Genomic DNA, 20,193 nt, shown 5'->3' with positions numbered 1-20,193 from the left:
ATCAGTTGTTTCTAACACAAATGTGACCAAGTTGAAACAGAGGGTGATCTGCTTGTGACAAACTTCTCTCCACTTGTGGCTTCATGTATGGCATCTGGCCAACCATGTCAGTGACTAATTACTTTTTCTAAAATTTATTTTGGGACTTCCCTGATGGCGCAGTGGTTAAGAATCTGCGTGCCAATGCAGGGGACGGGTGTTCGAGCCCTGGTCTGGGAAGATCCCAGATGCCGCAGAGCAATTAAGCCCGTGCACCACAACTACTGAGCCTGTGCTCTCGAGCCCGCGAGCCACAACTACTGAGCCTGCGTGCCACAACTACTGAAGCCCACGTGCCTAGAGCCTGTGCTCTGCAACAAGGGAAGCCACTGCAATGAGAAGCCTGCACGCCGCAACTAGAGAAAGCCTGCGCGCAGCAAATACCCAATGCAGCCAAAAATGTAAATAAATAAATAAAAATAAATAAAATGCTGTGAATTCAGAACACAAAGATAAAAAAATTTATTTTATTGAAGTATAGTTGATTTACAATGTTGTGTTAATTTCTAGTACTATTTACTCTTGCTGGTCCATGAACATCCTCTTAAGACTTTATGTGCCATTGACAAGAATGACAGTCCCAGCTAGAAGAGGGGGTTCCGGAAACAGTTACTGGATACTCCAGACCAGTTCTCTGGGTCCATGTGGAGAAACTGTGGTAGTCAGCTCCCTACTCGGGGTGACTGTTTCTGCCCATTATTTGAAGAGGTGTGGTGTGTTTGTCCTTTTGTTCCAATTATGTATGGTTTCCACTCAGAAAGTCTTCACATGGTCCAAGATGGCTGTTAGATTTTCAGTCATTCTACTTACACTTGTATTTTTCTTAATGATTTATGCAATCTGGGTGAGTTAAGGAAATAAGTCCTTGTTTTGGGCATGTATGTTTTGCAAATATTTTTGCCAATTTATTATGTCTTTTGTTCTCAAATTGTTTTTCCAACATGAAGAGAATTCTGCAGATATCTTTCTTCACTTGCTATTCTACAGTGGGTCAAGGAAAGCTTTCTAGAAAAAGTGACTTTAAATTTAAAACTCCAGTGATCCAGCAATCCCACTCCTGGGCATATTTCTGAAGAAAACTCTAATTCGAAAAGATACATGCACCCCAATGTTCACAGCAGCACTCTTTACAATAGCCAAGACATGGAAGCAACCTAAATGTCCATTAACAGATGAATGGATGAAGAAGATGTGGTACAGATATACCATGGAATATTACTCAGCCATAAAAAGAATGAAATAATGCCATTTGCAGCAACATTGATGGACCTAGAGATTATTATTACTAAGTGAGGTAAGTCAGACAGAGAAAGACAAACATCATATGATATCACTTATATGTGGAATCTAAAATATGATACAAATGAACCTATTTATGAAACAGAAACAGACTCACAGACATAAAAAACTTATGGCTACCAAAGGGGAAAGGGGGTGGGGGAGGGATAAATTAGGAGTTTGGGATTAGCAGATACAAACTACTATATATAAAATAGGTAAATAACAAGGTCTTATTGTATAGCACAGGGAACTATATTCAATATCCTGTAATAAACCAGGAAAAGAATAAGAAAAAGTATATATATATATTATATATATATATAAAACTGAATCACTTTGCTGTACACCTGAAACTAACACAACATTGTAAATTGACTATACTTCAATTAAAAAAACAAACAACAACAACAAAAAACCCAATTCCATGGGTGAGAAGCACAAGCCTGGTGAAGAGGCGGGGAAGAGTGGGGACACGTGTGCTCCTCTCTCTGTCATGGTCTTGCCTCTTCTTGCAGCACATCTGCTCCATGCACCTCTTGCTACTGACTTACCTCTTTGGCCATTTCTGATCCCACACAGCTGGCTTGCTCTCACTCCACCCTGGCTTCTATGGTCCGAATATTTGTCAACCACAGTTTCTGAGAAACTCCCTCAATCATGTTCTACATAAGTGTATTTGACATAAATTACTACCATGACTGGGATGCAGGAAAATTAGAGTTATATCTCATTTGTTTTTTTTGTGACTTGATCAAATTACTCACTTTCCCTATAAAATTCCTACACTGTCTGCAAGAGTAATTAAAGCATTATATGAAGTAATACAAGGCCACAATGCATCGGAAAAAAATTTTTTCTTCTTCTTTTTGGCAGAGGGTTTTGAATCCTTTATCAATATCCACCCAATTCGTATGTTGAAATCCTAATGCCCAACGTGATGGTATCAGGAGGTGGGGCCTTTGAGAGGTGCTTAGTTCATGAGGGTGGGGTTCGTGCTCTTATAAAAGAGACCCCATAGAGCTCCCAAGACCCTTCTGCCACATGAGGACACAGTGAGAAGTCTGAGGCTTGGAAGAGGGTTCTCACCAGAACCTGAACATGCCGGCACCATGATCTTGGACTTCCAGCCTCCAGATTTGTGAGAGAGAAATTTTTGTTGCTTACAGGCTCCCAGTCTGTGGTATTTTGTTACAGCAGGCTGAACAGACTAGGACTCTGACCTTGACTAGTCCTTTCAGTGTAGCCCCTCCCCCCTTCAACTAGACTATCTCAAGGGTCTCAATTTTTTAGTCCAAGGTGAGAATTTCCTGGGCTTGCTCATCCAGTCACAGGTGGGCTGGGTAGGTGGTAGAGGTTCGATAATATGAAATAAGATGATGGCACCTCCCCACTTTTAGCCGGAGCTGCAGGTGGCATGCCCCCACGAGGGGTGCTGTGTGGGCATATAATGACTGACGGTTATTGTTCAGTATGTGCCCACCTCCCAGTCCTCGTGCCAATGAAGGGCTTCAAGATCACTCACACACTGACCAGCTGGCTCAAGGAAAGTTATGCTGTGGGACAAAATGGTTCCTAAAATCTCAGCGGCAAAGATTTTGTGCATGTGGCATGGCCAAGGCTAACTGGCTTCAGCTCTGTCACACGTCTTCTCACTCCAGGACCCAAGCTGAAGGACAGCCCTGATCTGAGACATGCTGCTCACCTGGCAGAAGGAAGAGAAAGATGGTGGAACCGTGTGATGAATCTTAGACTTATGTTTGGACATAGCATCTATTATATCTGTTCAGAGTCCACTGGCCAAAAGAATTCCATGGCCGGGCCTGAGGGTCATGTGGAGGGAGAACAGTCCTCCCAGGGGAAGAGGCGGTAAGTATTTTGAACAAATAAACATTCTCACATAGTTCATCCCAGCCAGTAGTATCATCAGTACCATTTTGCAGGTGAGAAAACTAAGGCTAAAAGGTCAAGGTCATAGATTAGAACTCAGCTCCGTCTGGCTTCAAAGTTGGTCTTTTCTACCATGCAGTCTCTTGAGAATTTTTCTCTTTTTACACTGTGTGGGAACTTGGAATTGTAATTTATTCAGGGCACAACCAACTCTCATCAGCTCCAGAAGCTTCTCCATGAAAATTTCTAGAGCTAACCCACCTTTGAAAGCTTCCTGGAAGGACATGGAGCTAGAAAGGAGTCGGGCTGGGGGAACTGTCCCCATGAAAGACGACTCTATTTCATTTAGTAATTTTTTAACTGTTGAATTATTTATCTGCTTTATGGGTTTGTAGATGGAGATCATCTATCAATATTTGTTTTTGTTTTCTTGTGTGTGTGTTGGGGAGAGTGTGAGATCCTCAAAGCTATTTTCCAGGTAATTTTGGAAACTTCCAGATTGCATTGGATATTTATATGCACAAAAATGATGAATGCAGTGGAGAAAGTGTAACCCATCTACTTCTGAGGAAGAGCAAAAACAACTTTAGATTTAGAAACCCAGCTGCAGCTCCGTGTACCTTGGGGCGGGTGGTGGTGGTGGTGGTGGTGGAGGTGGGGGGGAGCAGAAGTTACAGCCAATAGAATACTTCGCTCTGTTTGTAAGTATCTGTGATTTCTCCTGCCTTAAGTGCAGTTTTACCCATTTCGGAGCCTCTGGTTCCCAGGTGCTTCGTGCTGTCTGATAACACCAGGTAGGGTTGGATTTGCCAGGTTTACGTGTGTCCATCAGGGTGGGGATTAGGGTGAAGGCAGTGCGGCGCCTAGGACGCTCAATTTAAGGAGGCACTCGCAGGAACCCGAGTTCTCTTGCCTCCGGTCCCGGCCCTGGTGTCCACTGTGCCGTAACTCCGCTGGCTGAAAATGCCCCGGGAACGCTCTCTGCCCTCCCCTCCCAGACGCACAGGAGAGCCCGGAGAACCTCCCTGCCCTGTTTCTTGGCTCGGCCAGTGAAGTCTATGTCCAGGTGACCGTGTACGTGTGTCCGGGCCAGGATCAGTGCGGAAGACGGAGAAGAGTGTGCGCGTGAGCCGGCGTTAGGCCGGGCGGGTCCATATCCGGGTGGACCCGGTGGGTGGGACCGCCCCTCCCTCCAGGTCCCGAGGTGGGTGGGGGTTGGGGAGTGACGCGCGGAGATTCCCTTTCGCACCTTCCCATCCGAGAGGGGGCGGCAGGGTGTGGATTCCGGGCGTGCCCACCCTGCGCATTGGCGCTGGGAGCGCCCCGAGCCCTGGGCCTGAGCGGCCGCGGGGACTGGAAAGCAAAGGAGGAGGAACCGGAGGAGGGCTTGCCGAACCGGCCACCCGCTCCGAACTTGCCGGGGAAACTAGTGCGGAGGGAGGGGCCGGGGCCCGAGCCGCGGCCGGAGGAAGGGCGGCCGCAGCTGCATCCAGCCCCGTTGGCTTCCTTCCCAGCTCTTCTTTGCCTCCTCCTCCTCTTCCTCCTGTATGAGTCAGGCATTTCCTGGGGATTTGGAGCAGCCACGCGCGGCCCGGGTGCCCGGAGCTGTAGCCGCCGCCGCGCCAGGAGCTCCAGCGCCGGGGTCGCCACCGCTGCGGGCACCCGCGTCCCAGGCGCGCGCGAACCATGGAGAGGGCGGCCCAGGGCGCAGACGGCGGCGGGGGCAGCAACAGCAGCAGCCGCAGCAGCAGCCGCGCCACCTCGGCGGGCTCCTCGCCCTCCTGCTCCCTAGCGGGCCGGGGGGTCTCCGGTCGGTCGGCGGCCGCCGGGCTGGGCGGCGGGGGCAGCCGCAGTAGCCCGGGCTCGGTGGCCGCTAGCCCGTGCGGGGGAAGCGGCCGGCGGAGGGAGCCGGCGCTCGAGGGCGTGCTCAGCAAATACACCAACCTCCTCCAGGGCTGGCAGAACAGGTAACGCGCCGGCCGCCCGCCCCTCCCTGCGCGCCGCTTGTTGTGAGTGTGAGTGTGTGCGCGCGCGATCGGGCCGCCGGCGAGCCGGGGCCGCCTCGGCACCCGGGCCCTTCCCAGGTCCCCGCTCCCCTCAGCGCGCCGCCACCCCACCCCGGGACCGCATCGCAGTGGCGGGGAGGGAGGGAGAGCCCTGGCTCCTGCTGGGACTGGAGCGGCGGGCGGGCGAGCGCGCTGGTCCCCGGGCCCTGACTGCTAGCGGTTTCCCGTAGTCCTGGAGAATGGCTGAGGACGGGAGGCAGAGGGGGCGTGCTTGACGCCTGGATGAAAGAGCTATTACATCTGGTCCCATCACAGCAATTCTCCCCATATCATAGTTCATTTAAAACTTTGTCGTTTAAAGACACCACCACCACCAGAAACCAGCCATTTATCCTCGGCGGCTTCCGGCGCGCATGCTAGCCCCCTGCCCAGTTGGTGGCCGGGAACCTCCAATCTCTGCGACGGAAGTTTAGGGTTTTTTTGTTTTTTGTTTTCCTTTGACACTCTCTCCCCTTTCGAAATGGCAGGTCTCTATTTAAATTATTATTATTATTTTCCCCCTTTAGGTGTTTTTTGAAGTTCCCTGCTCACTCTACCCTCACAGTTGGGAAGCCTAGTTATGGACACGTGGAAGGATGGGTGTCAAGGGAAGGGGTCGCGGTGCTGTGTGGACTGAGTAGTGAGAATAGTGAGGAACACTTGAAAGGAGCAGATGGGGTACTGCAGCTGACATTTTTAAACTTTGTTTTTCAAAAGCAAGTCAAAGGAGAATACATATCCATGCAAGGAGAATGGGGCTTTTTGGAGAGGTTGTTGATGAGATCTTGTGTCTGGTCCTTAATAGCCCTTGGATGTTAGGACTTGGGGTTCTTAAGGATGCTTGTGAGAGTTGAATCACACCCTGGGAACTCTTGCTTCTCTCTGCTGGTTAGTAGAGTACTTGGTCCTCTCTCCCTTTGTAAGTTTCAGATTGTTTCCGGCTGAAACAGCAGGCAGTTATTTACATGAAACACAACTAAGAGGAAGGTGGAAGGTTCCATCCTACCTATGGAACCTGAGTTGATATTATAGACAAAGAACTTTCACGGGGGTTTCCTTGGAGATCTGCTACTGTGTTAGTGGAAGTTGCACCTTAACTTTTGAATCCTTTTATTTCTTAAAATAGCCCCAGTGTCTGCTCTTGACTCTCCCTTTTCCCCTTCAGTTCTTGGAGAGCTGAAAGGATGGGTCGAGTGCCGAGAGGAGACAGATGAGAGGGCTGAATCTGATTTCAGTTCCTGGTAATTGCGTTGTTAACGGCACCTCACTATGCCTTGCTGGTGATAGCATTTGGTTTGTGTGTTGGACAGTCACCTTTAATGCTTTTTTTCCCAAGTAGCTTATGAGGCCAACAGAGCTTTTACCCTGGATTACTGTTATTTCACTTGGGGATGGCATTTTACCTGCAATGTATATTAAAGGATTTGTTCTTTGGAGTGGATTTAGGGGGAATTGGAGTAACTCATGCTTTTGTGTATCTAAATCTACTGGAGTATTTAGGTTGAAGGCCAGATTGAGAAGAGGCAAAATTTGTAATAATGATAATAATAATAATAACAACAACAACAACACGTACTTGATTGCAGGCTACACAGGTGAAATGTACTGTGTGTGCTGCTGAGGTCTCATCTTTATTGAGTTTGTTTACTGTGGTTTATAGCTGCCTGCCAATGTTTGTTCTCATCATAGTAGATGCACCGGTTTTGAAGTCTACCACTGACTCCAAAAGCATTGTCTCTTTCTAATGGTTAATGTCTCAGTGTCAGGTTTTGTTTCCCACATCTGTGGCCAAGGGTCCATTTAGTGATCCGGAGAAAATCTGTGATGGCTGTGACTGCATACTTTCTTCTCAAGGGGTCTTATAAAGGAAGATCTGGATCAGTGAAAAGGAAGAGGGAGGAGGACAAAGACAGAAACTTTGAGAATATATTCGTTTGTCCATTTAATTATTCAGAGGCACCATTCCAGCCACTCTGGAGCTACTCCAGTGTTTAAAACACATGGGCATCTTCTCATCAAGTAGTGGAGGGGTCGCAGGATTCAGAAGTGGAAGGAGCCCACCCTTCCCCAGTCCAGGGAATTGCCTTGGTGCAAGTAGGTGGGCTGGGTCAAGCTCCGTGCATTTGGGGGCCTCATGGTGTGTTCCTTTGCAGTTCTTTTCAAATTGCCTGCAGTTAATGAGAAATCTCCAGCCTCGAAGTCCTTGGTGAGTGTTCCTAGGCTGCCACGCTGTTGATAACATCCTCCACCGGCTCCTAGGGATTCACACCAGTCACCCCCTAGTCACCACTTTACTCTGGTGTCTGCTTGCATGTCCTCAAGTTGCTGTAAAGCTTATATTTTACCATTCAGTGTCATATTCTGCCTTATTTGTAGCACTCTCATTTTCATCCCCATGCCCTGAGGAAGGTGGTGTGGCCAGAACACAAAATAAATGACGTAAACAGAGGTGACAGGAGGGAAAACTACACAGGTGGGACACGCCCAGGAGAGCATGTCCAGGACACTTGGCTCTCTCATTGGCTGAGAAAGTGTGAATTAATCAGAGCCGGGGCAAGTGGGGAGGGGAGGGGAGGGAATACCCATTAAGGAGTTTCTATAATCCATTATTATAGTTTTTTTTTTTTTTTTTTTTTTTTGCGGTACGTGGGCCTCTCACTGTTGTGGCCTCTCCCGTTGCGGAGCACAGGCTCCGGACGCGCAAGCTCAGCGGCCATGGCTTACGGGCGCAGCCGCTCCGCGGTGTGTGGGATCTTTGCGGACGGGGGCACGAACCCGTGTCCCCTGCATTGGCAGGCAGACTCTCAACCACTGCGCCGCCAGGGAAGCCCTATTATAGTTCTTTAAAGAAAATATTTCAGACATTACAGCATGGTAGAGATTTGTAAGATGGCATTAAAGAGTAAATGCCTCTAAACAAATGAATACAATTTCAGAAAGAGGTAGGTGTGGTCCAGTGGTTAGGACTCTGTGATTCCACTGCGGGGGGCCTGAGTTCAATCCCAGTTTGGGGAACTAGAATCCCACAAGCTGCACGGCCAAAAAAAAAAATGGAACCAGCTTCTAATTCTTTTTCAGGTGATTGGTGGGGTTGTGAGAACTCAGTAAAACACTGAAAAGCAAATCTTGAATAGGATAAGGAAGATGAGTGTTGGCAAAAGAAAACCTCAGGCCACCAATGGACATTTATTTGGAAAGTTAGAGCAGTGTCCTGACGTCAGCATTTAGCACACCGGTTACCTTGGGCCAGTTCCCTAATTGCCCTGGGCTTTCGTTTTCTCATCTGTTAAATGTCGAAGATGGTGTTACCCCTATGCTTCTCATTAGTTCAGTGTGGGGATTAAATGAAGACACCGGTGTATAACGGGCTGAGAATAGTTCAGGATCCTGAGAAGTGGGAGCTATTATTAGATCTTCAATTTGCCCCATGGTAAATGGACCCTTTCTGGTCCATAAAACTCTTGGTCTGTTTTTTGAATGCTGGAATGACTCTGGGACTCCATTAACGTAATTATCCTAGAGTTCTTTGAGAGGAGAGAGATCATTTAAAACTTGGAACTAGACATTTACATCTCTGTGGGAAGTGACTTACTCCCTCTTCCAGCCTCTAATCCCCGTCTCCCTTCCTTGCTTTTCCTCCTAAACACTTAACCGCTAGCTGACATGCTCCGTATTTACTCTTTTGTCTTTCTGCACTAGGTGTTAGCTCCCTGAGGACAGAGAATAATTTCGCCTGTCTTGTTCACTGCTATATTGCCAGTGCCTAGAACAGCGTGTGGCATATAATAAAGGTTCAGCAAGTATTATTGAATGAGTAAGCAAAGGAATGCATGACAGAGAAGAAATCAAACCAGGACTTAGTTCTGTTTTGGCCAGTGTTTGCTACTGTTATAATTCTTAGTTCTCTACCTGCTCATAGCCTTGTCCTTGAGTTAGTATGTTTATCATTTGCCCTGCTGTCTGCAACCATCAGTCTTTGTCTTCTGGGTCAGCAGACATGCCCACCCTGACTTCAGACCCACCACAACCCACCCAGGGTAGACCTTTAGGGACTAGATTTCCAGGACTTGCTTTTGTCTTGATCTGCGTTAACGTACTTTGAGAAGGTAGTGTTTAGCCTCCAGCCGTGATTTCCCAGGATTTTGGGGCCACCTGGCCCATTTAGCAAAGCCAGTAGGGGCATATATTAACTTTAAAAATCATACTGCAGGGCTTCCCTGGTGGCGCAGTGGTTGAGAGTCTGCCTGCCAATGCAGGGGACACAGGTTCGTGCCCCGGTCTGGGAAGGTCCCACATGCCGCAGAGCGGCTGGGCCTGTGAGCCATGGCCGCTGAGCCTGCGCATCCGGAGCCTGTGCTCCGCAACGGGAGAGGCCACAACAGTGAGAGGACCGCGTACCGCAAAAAAAAAAAAAAAAATCATACTGCATTAAAATGAATGGTTTTTGAGTATTCCGGTAGTTTTAGAGGTAATTGGTGGTGATACTAGGGATGAAAATCACTGCTCTGGTTTAACGTTCTTGCCTCTGTGTACTTTGGAAGGTTTTGCACATCTTGCTGTCCGGGTTGTCAGATTGTTCTGAGGCTGCACTCAAATAGTTTAGGGACACTAGATCGTTTCATTGACAATAATAATAAAGGGGCGGTTGCTTAGGTTACAAAACTGCATATTACATATAATATATGTAATATGCACAATATATGTAATACATTATATATGTTATAACCTGCTGCACTCCCTGCAGGATCCTCTCTTCCCCACCTTTTAATTATTTTATTATTATTATTTTTAAATTTATTTATCTATTTGGTTGCACCAGGTCTTAGTTGTGGCAGGTGGGCTCCTTAGTTGTGGCAGGCAGGCTCCTTAGTTGTGGCAGGCGGGCTCCTTAGTTGTGGCAGGCGGGCTCTTTAGTTGTGGCAGGCAGGCTCCTTAGTTGCAGCACATGGGCTCCTTGGTTGTGGCATGAAAACTCTTAGTTGCGGCATGCATTTGGGATCTAGTTCCCTGACCAGGGATCGAACCTGGGCCCCCTGCATTGGGAGCACGGAGTCTTAACCACAGCACCACCAGGGAAGTCCCCTCCCCACCTTTTATTTCTGTTTTAAAAATTTTATTTATTTATTTGTTTTTTAATTTCTGGTTGTGTTGGGTCTTCCTTGCTGCGTGCAGGCTTTCTCTAGTTGTGGTGAGTGGGGGCTACTCTTTGTTGCGGTGCTCAGGCTTCTCATTGTCATGGCTTCTCTTGCTGCAGAGCGCAGGCTCTAGGCATGCCGGCTTCAGTAGTTGTGGCACATGGGCTCAGCAGTTGTGCGGTCTCTAGAGCGTAGGCTCAGTAGTTGTGGTGCATGGGCTTAGTTGCCCCGCGGCATGTGGGATCTTCCCGGGCCAGGGCTCAAACCCGTATCCCTTGCATTGGCAGGCGGATTCTTAACCACTGCGCCACCAGGGGAGCTCTCCCCTGCTTTTAAAACATACATGTATTTGAGGAGATTTACACCAAATGGTTACCACAGTTTTCCTTGGTTGGTGGGATTGTGGGTGATTTTTATTTTCTTCTCTTCTCTTTTTTCCATTATTTTTCCCCCCTAAGGTGAACTTGCATCCATTTTGAGGTTCGAAAACGTTATAGAGAAAAAGGAAAGCTGCCCACACCTTTTCACATAATCTCTGAATAACTGAGTTTTTGAGGGTAAATTTGAAGTCTAACATACATTCAGAAAAGTACACAACTCATAAGCGTACATAATTCAATGACTTTTCGTACACAGAGCACACCCAGATCAAGAAAGAGCAGCCCCCAACCCCATCCCTTGCAGTCATCCCCTCAACCCCCCCGGAGGGCTCCACTATTCTGTTTTCTAGTACCGTAGATTAGTTAGGCCTTTGTTTGAATTTCATATCATACAGGATGTGATCTTCTGTATCTGGCTTCTTTCTCTTAACATTATGTTTGAGAGCCCCATCCATGTTGTGGTCTGTTTATTTCCACTACTGTTTGGTGTTCCATTGTGTGAATATACTAAATATGTTTATATCTATTGCAGATGCAGATAGACATTTGAGTTCTTCCCAGTTTTCGGCCCATACGAATAGTTTTGGGAAATAATATGTATGCCTTTCTGTGGGTGGATACCTAGGAGTGGAGATATTGCAAATGTCCCCCTTATGAGATATTGCCAGAGAGTTTTGCAGAGTGGTTGTGTCTGTTAATACTCCACCAGAAATGTGTGAGGTCCAGCTGTTCCACAGACTCTTGCACACTTGACATCGTCTGTTGTTTTCATCGTAGCCAGTCTGGTGGGTGTGTGGTGGTATTTCATTGTGTGGTTTTGATTTGCCTTCCCTGAAGACTAATGAAGTTTAGCATCTTTTCATGTATCTATTGGCCATTTGGATGTCATGTTTTGTAAGGTGCTATTTAAGTCCTTTGTCTATTTATATATTGGGGTATCTGCCTTTTTCGTATTGACTTGTAAAAGTTCTTATCTGCATACAAGTTCACTGATGGATCTGTGTACACATGCACACAGGCAGTGCATATTAGAGAAGGCAGCTGTCTTTCACTCTATGGTTTGCGAGTTCATCACTTACTAGTGTCTTGGTAAACATAAAATCTTAATTTTAATGTCACATTTTCAATGTTTTCCCTTTATGTTTGGTTCTTTTTGAGTCCTGTTTAGGAAATCTTTGCCTAACCCATGGTAATGAGATGTTCTCTGATGTTTTCTTTCAAGAGAAAAAAAACGCTTTTATTAATTTGAAATTAATAAATTAATTTCTTAGGAGTTTGAGTTGATACTGGGGGAATGTAGACTGCTGGCAGAAGCAATACAGCTTTTTTTTTTTTTTTTTTTTTTTTTTGCGGTATGCGGGCCTCTCACTGCTGTGGCCTCTCCCGTTGCGGAGCACAGGCTCCGATGCTCAGGCTCAGCGGCCATGGCTCACGGGCCCAGCCACTCCGCGGCATGTGGGATCTTCCTGGACCGGGGCACGAACCCGTGTCCCCTGCATCGGCAGGCAGACTCTCAACCACTGCGCCACCAGGGAAGCCCAGCAATACAGCTTTAAGGCTTCCAGTCTGTATTAGTTTTCTTATGGCTGTTAGGAAAAATGACCACAAACTTGGTAGCTTTAAACAACAGGAAGTTATTTTCTCATAGTTCTGGAGGGCAGAAATCCGAACTCAGGTTCACTGGGTCGAAATCAAGGTGTTGGCAGGACCGTGCTCCCACCGGATACTCTAAGGGAAGATTGCTTCTTGCTTCTTCCAGCTTCTGGTGGCTGCCAGCGTTCCTTGGCTCGTAACCGCATCACTCCAGTTTCTGCCTGTCTTCATGTTGCCTTCTCCTCTGTGTGTGTCAAATCTCCCTCTGCTTCCCTGTTAGAAGGACTCCTATGAATGCATTTAGGGCCCACCTAGATAATCCCTCCATTTCAAGATCCTGAATTTTATCAATGTGCCATATGCCAAAAACTTTGCTGTGTAAGGTAACAGTCACAGGTTCCCGGGATTAGGATGTGGACATCTTGGTGGTGGGGGGTATTGCATCCCAACAGTCATAATTCTAAGGTGGTTCTTTAGTTCACCAGCTCCCTTCCCCATCCACCTTTCCTGCCTTCCACCAGTTGCCATGGTGACAGCCATCTCTCCCATGGAAGGGCGCAGGTTGCTGTCATGACTATAATGGGCTTGTTAGGAAGCATCGGTGGTCTCATTCATCTTTGTTTGCTCGACAGACCCCCTTGGGCAAATATTAGGTAGGTAATATTGTGAGGGAAATTGTTTTCCATTTTATCATCAGAATGACTCATTAGTCCAAGGACTTCTTTTTAAAGTTATAATTAACATACAATACACAGGTCTTAGGTGTTCTGTTTGAATTTTGATACTTGTTTATACCATGTAACCACTGCTCCAAAAGGTACAGAACATTTCCACCCCCCAGGAAGTTTCCTTGTGCTTCTTTCCAGTCCATTCCCCTTTCCCTGCAATCTGTCTCTGATTTTTATCACCATGAATTTGTTTTGTCTCTTTGGGTTTCATGTAGATAGAACCATACAGTATATCCTTTTCGGAGTCTGGTTTGTTTAGTTCAGGAAGATGTTCTGAGATGCGTCCACATTGCCGCCCCTGTCAGTAGTTTATACTGGGTTTCTTTCTGTTGTTGAGTCATAGCGCATTTGTGGTTATACCACAGTTTGTTTATTGATATACCTGTAGGTGGACGTTTGGGTGGTTTCTAGTTTTTGGCTATGACAAATAAAGCTGCTGTTTGTGTACAAGTCTGTGTGTGGACATAAACTTTATTTCTCTTGCGTCAACACTGGGGTTGGAATTGTAGGGTCCTAGGAGAGGTGCGTGTAGAAACTGTTAGAGTGGCTGGACCGTTTCTCACTGCTCACCATCAGTGTGTAAATGAGTGCGTTGCTCTCCATCCTGGCCACCTTCTGTGTTGCCACCTGGGAAGCTTTTGGAAGCTGGGACTGCCTCCTTCTCCTGGAATCGCCTTGCTTCTGAGGGGACAGCCTGCAGGAGCACAGGCTGGTGACGTGCTTAAGACCCCCTTGCTGGTCCAGCTTTGCCTCGTTTTTGCTGCACGACCTTTACAAGTCAGTTACCTCTTTGGACCCTGGTTTCCTCATCTGTGCATGAGGCCAGCCTTGTAGCGTTGCTGTGAGCTCCTGCATGCATCGCGCCTGGCAACAGTGCCTAGCACGCAGTAGTTTGTTTGCTGGGAGTCTGGTATTTTAAACAGACCAGTGGGTGACTTCGTGGAACCTGGGGGTGAGTTGGTGGTCATTGTTGACCCAGCCGTAGCCAGTATGCAGCTATTTCTCAGCCCTTCCTCCCCCACTCAGGGCCCCAGGTGACAAATGGTTTGATTTGTGTAGCGGATGCTGGTCTCCATTGGCTGCCCAGCCTCTGGCCCGGCAGGGTGTGCTCCAGTGGACAGCTGTTTGAGAACCCTGGGAGGAAAGGAGAGATGAGGGCCTTTGTGTCCTAAAAGCAGGATTGAGATGATTGTGCCAGAAATGTGGGAGGTGTTTTGCACATTTCCTCTGGGCGACTCCTGATGGAATTTCGGGCCTGGCCAAGACAGAATTAGAAAAAAAACCAACCAGAATTTGGTTTTGATAAGCCAGACTCAATTGGATATGGTCACAGCCCAGAAAGAAAGTGCTTTATTTGTGCCTTGTGTAATGTTATCAAGAATAACGATACAGGGCTTCCCTGGTGGCACAGTGGTTAAGAATCCACCTGCCAGTGCAGGAGACATGGGTTCGAGCCCTGCTCTGGGAAGATCCCACATGCCGCGGAGCAACTAAGCCTGTGCGCCACAACTACTGAGCCTGTGCTCTAGAGCCTGCAAGCCACAACTACGGAGCCCACGTGCCACAACTACTGAAGCCCGTGCACGCCTAGAGCCCATGCTCCGAGACAAGAGAAGCCACCGCAATGAGAAGCCCGCGCACTGTAACGAAGAGTAGCCCCCGCTCGCCAACTAGAGAAAGCCCTCGCGTGGCACCGAAGACCCAATGCAACCATAAAAAAAAAAAAATAATAATAATAACGATACAATCAGGAAATGTGGTACACAAGCCTGTTCTTTGAAGGTCAGAGAAGGCATTTGAGCCGTGAATAACTTTTTCACGTTGTGCAGTAGTTTTTAAGGGACTATTTCTGTTTCTGTGTGGTTTGGTCCCTTTTTAGAAATATTTTCATGAAAATATAACAAGTTGAAAGACAACCGACCTCAGTTTTTAGTAACTCTTTTCCAGGACGTGTTGTGTTTATCTGCAGTGCTGGTCATGTGGCTGGTGAGCCACGAGCAGATATTGGGAACCACCGAGGAAGCCGTGGGATTCAGGTTCTCCTGAGTGTGTGAGGGTCTGGGGCTCTCTGTGAGCCCCTTGTTCGGGGGGAGTTAAGTGGACTAGGCAACAGGTACGTCGCTGCAATGGTCACTCCGTCAGAACTGTGATGGGTTGTGAACAGTGCAGGGAACGCCACCACGGTAGTTTTTCTGGGCCCCTTGGTTGTTCAATTGGGAGACTTTCCAAGCCCTGCGTGAGTTGCCAGCATCAGCCCCCAAACACACTGCTCTCTATGTGTAATTAGGCCTGATGGATGTTCACACCCCGTGTACTTGTTGAGCACCTTTTATGTGTATACCAAACACCGTGCAGTATTTCTGGAGAAAACTCTAGTTCAAAAAGATACATGCACCCCAGTGTTCATTACAGCACTAGACATGGAAGCAACCTAAGTGTTCATTGACAGATAAATGGATAAAAAAGATGTGGTACATACACATACACACACACACAATGGAATATTACTCAGCCCTGAGAAAGAACGAAATAATGCCATTTGCAGCAACATGGATTGACATAGAGATGATCCTACTAAGTGAAGCAAGTCAGACAGAGAAAGACAAATATATGGTATCACATGTGGAGTCTAAAAATGGATACAAATGGGCTTATTTACAAAATTGAATATACTCACAGACATAGAAAACAAACTTATGGTTACCAAAGAGAAAAGGGGATGGGGGAGGGATAAATTAGGAGTTTGAGATAAACAGATAGAGACTACTGAATATTATATATAAAATAGATAAACAATGAGGTCCTGCTGTATAACACAGGGAACTATATTCAGTATTCTGTAATAAACCATAATAAAAAAGGATATGAAAATGAAATGTACATGTATAACTGAATCACTTTGCTGTACACCAGAAACTAATACAACATTGTAAATCAACTATACTTCAATTAAAAACAAATAAACAAATGCCCTGAGAGATGTGGGGGTCAGAAGAACACAGTGCAGCCCCTGCCTTATGGAGCTGACAGCCTGAAACAGGGGTGGCCAACTTTTCCTATAAAGGGTCAGACAGTTAATATCTGGCTCTGTGGGCTCTGCGGTCTCCATGGCAATTCCTCAACTCTCCCATTGTAAACAACTGGGTGTGTCTGTGTTCCAGTAAAACTTTATCTACAGAAACAGGTGGTGGGCTGGATTTAGCCTGTGGGCTGTGGTTTGACCATCTCTGGTCTGAAATGACATGCAGACCCCTCAATCAGGGAGTCAAGGCAGCCTCATGTGGTGGCAGAGGGTATGGATTCTGCAGTCCAACAGCCTGTGCTTGCATCCTGGCTCTGCTGTTTACAACCTGTGTGGCCGTGGACCATCTAGTTTACCTCTCTGTGCCTCAGTTTCTTCATCTGTAAAATGGGGGTGTTATAGCGTCTGTGTCATAGGGTTGTTGGGATCAGCTTCAAAGCTGTGTGTAAAGGACATAGAACAGGGCGTGGCCCATAGAAAGCACTTATGATACGGGGTGGGGTGGGGTGTGGGGGGGTGATGCTACCCGAGAGGAAGCACCTGGGGAGAGCCCTACCTGGTGGGGATAGAGGGGAAGTGGCAGGTGAGGGGAGACCTAGGATGTCTAGGGGGTTCATCGTGCAGCCCAGGGCTTGGGGAGAACTTCCCTGGTAGAAGCTCTGTGAGTACAAAGGTTGGGAGGCATGGAAGGAGGGAGATAGTTTGGTATGGCTGGAATGCAGGTGGTACATGGGCTGTGACCAGAGCCTAGCCAGTAAAAGATAGACCAGGCTGGAAAAGCCTGTTTCCCGAAGGACATCACAAGCCATGGAGACCACAGGTCATAAAATGTCAGCACTGCCAGAGGGGAAGGGATACATTTGTGGGCCCAGGGAGCATCGGACACTTTACATTTACAATTTAATCCTTAACATGGGATGAGAGGTGTTGCAGATTTATCCAGTCTCCCCTTCTTCTATAGTCATGGAACCCCAGTTTTAATCTGGATGTGTGCTTTGTCCTAGATAAAACTATATTTGCACCCCTCATTCCCCCCTCGCAGCTAGGGATGACCATGCGATTGTATTCTGGTTACAAGCAGAGTGGTCACATAGTTTCCTGGAACCTTCTTTGTGCCTTTCCCCTTTTTTCCTTATTGGAATATAGACATGTGGCCAAAACTGGAATACAGACGTGATGGCTGGAATTCCAGCAGTCGTCTTTTTTTTTTTTTAATAGATTCCTGGAGTCATGGCAGGTCCTCCATTTTTTAAAATATTCATTTTATTTATTTGGTTGCGCTGGGTCTTAGTTGCGGCAGGCGCACTCCTTAGTTGCAGCATGTGGGCTCCGTAGTTGCGGTTCGCCGGCTCCTTTAGTTGCGGCATGTGTGGTCCTTTGTTGTGGCAGGCGGACTCGTTAGTCGCGGCATGTATGTGGGATCTAGTTCCCTGACCAGGGATTGAACCCGGGCCCCCTGCATTGCGAGGACGGAGTCTTACCCAGTGGACCACCAGGGAAGTCCCCCAGCAGTCATCTTGAGTCTTTAGGTGACTGGGATGAAGGCTATCAAGGCAGAAGATGCCTCTGATGACTTTGTTGATCCGAGCCACCTCACAAATCCTGGGCTGCCATCTTCTGGACTTTTCTATGATTGGGGGAATAAGCTTTTTTTTTAAGTCACTATTCGCAGCCAAATCTAACCCTAACTGATGCAGGTGGAATCTCTGTTTTACAGATGAAGAAACTGAGGCAGAGTGACCTAAGTTGCCCAGTTAGTCAGGTATGGAGCCAGGATCTGTCTGACTCTGGAGCATGTTTTCTTTCCATTACCCGGGAAGGAACTTGGAGATCTTCTACCCCCTCATTTTATAGATAAGATCACTGAGGGCTTTGCCTCAGGGTAAACCAGCGGTTCATTCCACTGCAAGGTAATCATTGCTCTGTTTTATCCCTCAGTCACTCTCTCTTCAGCCCTGGCCTTCCCCAAGAAGGGCCCCTGTGTTGTAATTAGTGATTTTGTAGCCTTCCCCTGGGCAGAATTTCCTTCTGTGAGTAGTTGATGTTTGGTGGGTTTTCCCTGGTCAGAAACAGGCACTGTTTTTGGGCTGTATGTTTAGAGCTTTCACAGCCTTGCCTCTTGCCTCCTGTAGTTCTTAGTCATATCTTTTCTTACTGTACTGTCCTGTCTTCACTCGGGCTCCAAGGGCTGGCTGAGGGGCCCTGTGACTGTTTGGAACCAGTGACAGATGAATCTTGATTGACATGGAGAACTCCCAGGTCATGAAGCTCAGAGTGTGGACTTTGGCTAAAATGTTTTGAATCCATTTTGCTGTTGGGATTCTCGTGTAGCTGAGTTCCGCCCTATTACTAATACCTTAAAAATGGGCCTCCCGACCCGTTTGGCTAACCGCTCAGCACAGAGCTTTTCTGTGTGCCTGTTCCAGCTGACTCATTTCGTGTATTGGTCCCAAAACGTGGAACAGGACAAAAGGCAATCTGTGTTGCTAGTGCTGTTGAGAGAGCATTGTTGCATACTTATTATATATGTGGCATTTCATATTTTGTCACTTTCTGTACTAGCAACAATCTTTGTGGTCATTTTTATTCGCCTGGCTAATGTATGCCTTTTTCTTTTTGTGAGGTCCCCATTTGATACCTTGCCCCGAAGTGCATTGTAACACTGTTGTAGTCACTTAGTTAATCTCGAGTTTCCTGTAACTGAAATTTTTTTTGTTGAACGTCAGTTTTCGTGATTCCTTTGGGGTCAGCTGAAATTCAGGAAAAGAGTATTAAAAGCCAAAACTCTCTATATTTTTCCTCACATTGAATAACAAGATAGGATTGACATAAAAATACTTTAGAAAATCTTTGTGTCAAAGAAACAGGACTAAACTTGTGAAATCAAGTTTAAGTCTGGGCGAAGTCATTTTTTGAACAAAAGCAAAGCATAACCTAACTTGGAAGAGACTAAATCGTAGTTATCCGTGTCATGGAATTGTCTGAATTTCTGTTTATCTAAAGGCTTGCTTCCTTTTCCTTTCCAGCATTGTAGCAGTTATTGGTATTTTTAGTGTTTTTTGTTTTGTTTCCGTCTTTATTTTTGCTTTCTTAGTTTGAAACTGTAAATTCCCTTTTAACACTTCAAAATGTACATTTTGTAACAACCAAATATAACTTGTGATCTCATTTTTTTCTGTAAATGACATTGACAGTATGCAGTCTATAACTAACAGTACTGTATCCACGTTAATTATTTGATTTTAATATTTGTACACTGAAGTATATGGGGGTAAAGGGGCATTATTTTGGCAACTTACTCTCATGTGGTTCAGGAAAAATGTGTGTGCGTATATAGAGAGAACGAGAGAAAATGATAAAGCAACTGTGGTGAAATGTTACTAGATCTTTAGTAATAAATAGTTTTGTATCTTTGTAACTTCTCTGTAAATTTGGAACTTTGTTAACAAGTTAGCAAAAATTTGTTTGGCTTATTTTTTAAAAAGGCTGTGGGGCATGCAGTATATACTTCCTGGCCCAATGTAGTATGCATCTAATAAAAATTACCCAGTTTGCCTTAACCTCTAATCTTCTCAAGTGGCCACTGAGGCAGCCATCCTGCCTACGTCATTCACTCTGGTTTGGAAGATACCCCAGATGTGGTAAAATGATTCTTAGACAATTCCGGACGTTAGCTATAGTGAAGCTGGTGGGAATTGTTAGTGCCTGGGAGCAACTGTCCATTAAACTAGGTAATGCCACCATATTTGCAGCTTATGGAAAGACCATTCAACCAAAGGCTTGGAGATTTGTGTTTTTAATCCCTTCCCTGTCTAGTTGTTTCATTTTATATGGATGTCAAACTTTTTTTTTTTCCATCTGTAAATGAGATGAAGTGAGAAGCATATTGCTTGTTCTGTCTGACTGCAACATAGGAAAATTAGAATGAATTATCATTTATAATCACTTTTAAACCTACAACTTATAAATTCTGTTATCTAGAATTATGGTGATGCTTGTTTTAAAATTACCTGTGAAACATTTGTTGAATAAAGAAGGCAACGGGGGAGCTTCCCTGGTGGCACAGTGGTTAAGAATCCGCCT

General features: G+C 46.3%; 1 protein-coding gene across 2 annotated transcripts in view; it reads left to right on the top strand.

The window, feature by feature from the left end:
* Positions 1–4,416: 4,416 nt before the first annotated feature.
* Positions 4,417–20,193, top strand: part of OSBPL10 (oxysterol binding protein like 10) — a 282,172-nt gene continuing 266,395 nt past the window's right edge. Inside the window, exon 1 of one of the 2 annotated variants that reach the window (XM_022553889.2) lies at positions 4,417–5,174. In XM_022553889.2, the coding sequence (XP_022409597.1) occupies positions 4,894–5,174 (281 nt within the window). In that variant the 5' untranslated portion in view covers positions 4,417–4,893. The remainder of the gene's footprint in view (positions 5,175–20,193) is intronic. The other variant, XM_089918971.1, reaches the window with a different exon arrangement.

This window comes from Delphinapterus leucas, chromosome 10 (genome assembly GCF_059928025.1).
Source record: "Delphinapterus leucas isolate spDelLeu-1000000601 "Yukka" chromosome 10, BTC_Dleu_Yukka2, whole genome shotgun sequence".
In the NCBI taxonomy this organism is placed as follows: domain Eukaryota; kingdom Metazoa; phylum Chordata; class Mammalia; order Artiodactyla; family Monodontidae; genus Delphinapterus; species Delphinapterus leucas.
Note: the sequence above shows the minus strand (reverse complement) of the source record. Positions and strands in the feature narration are given on the sequence as shown.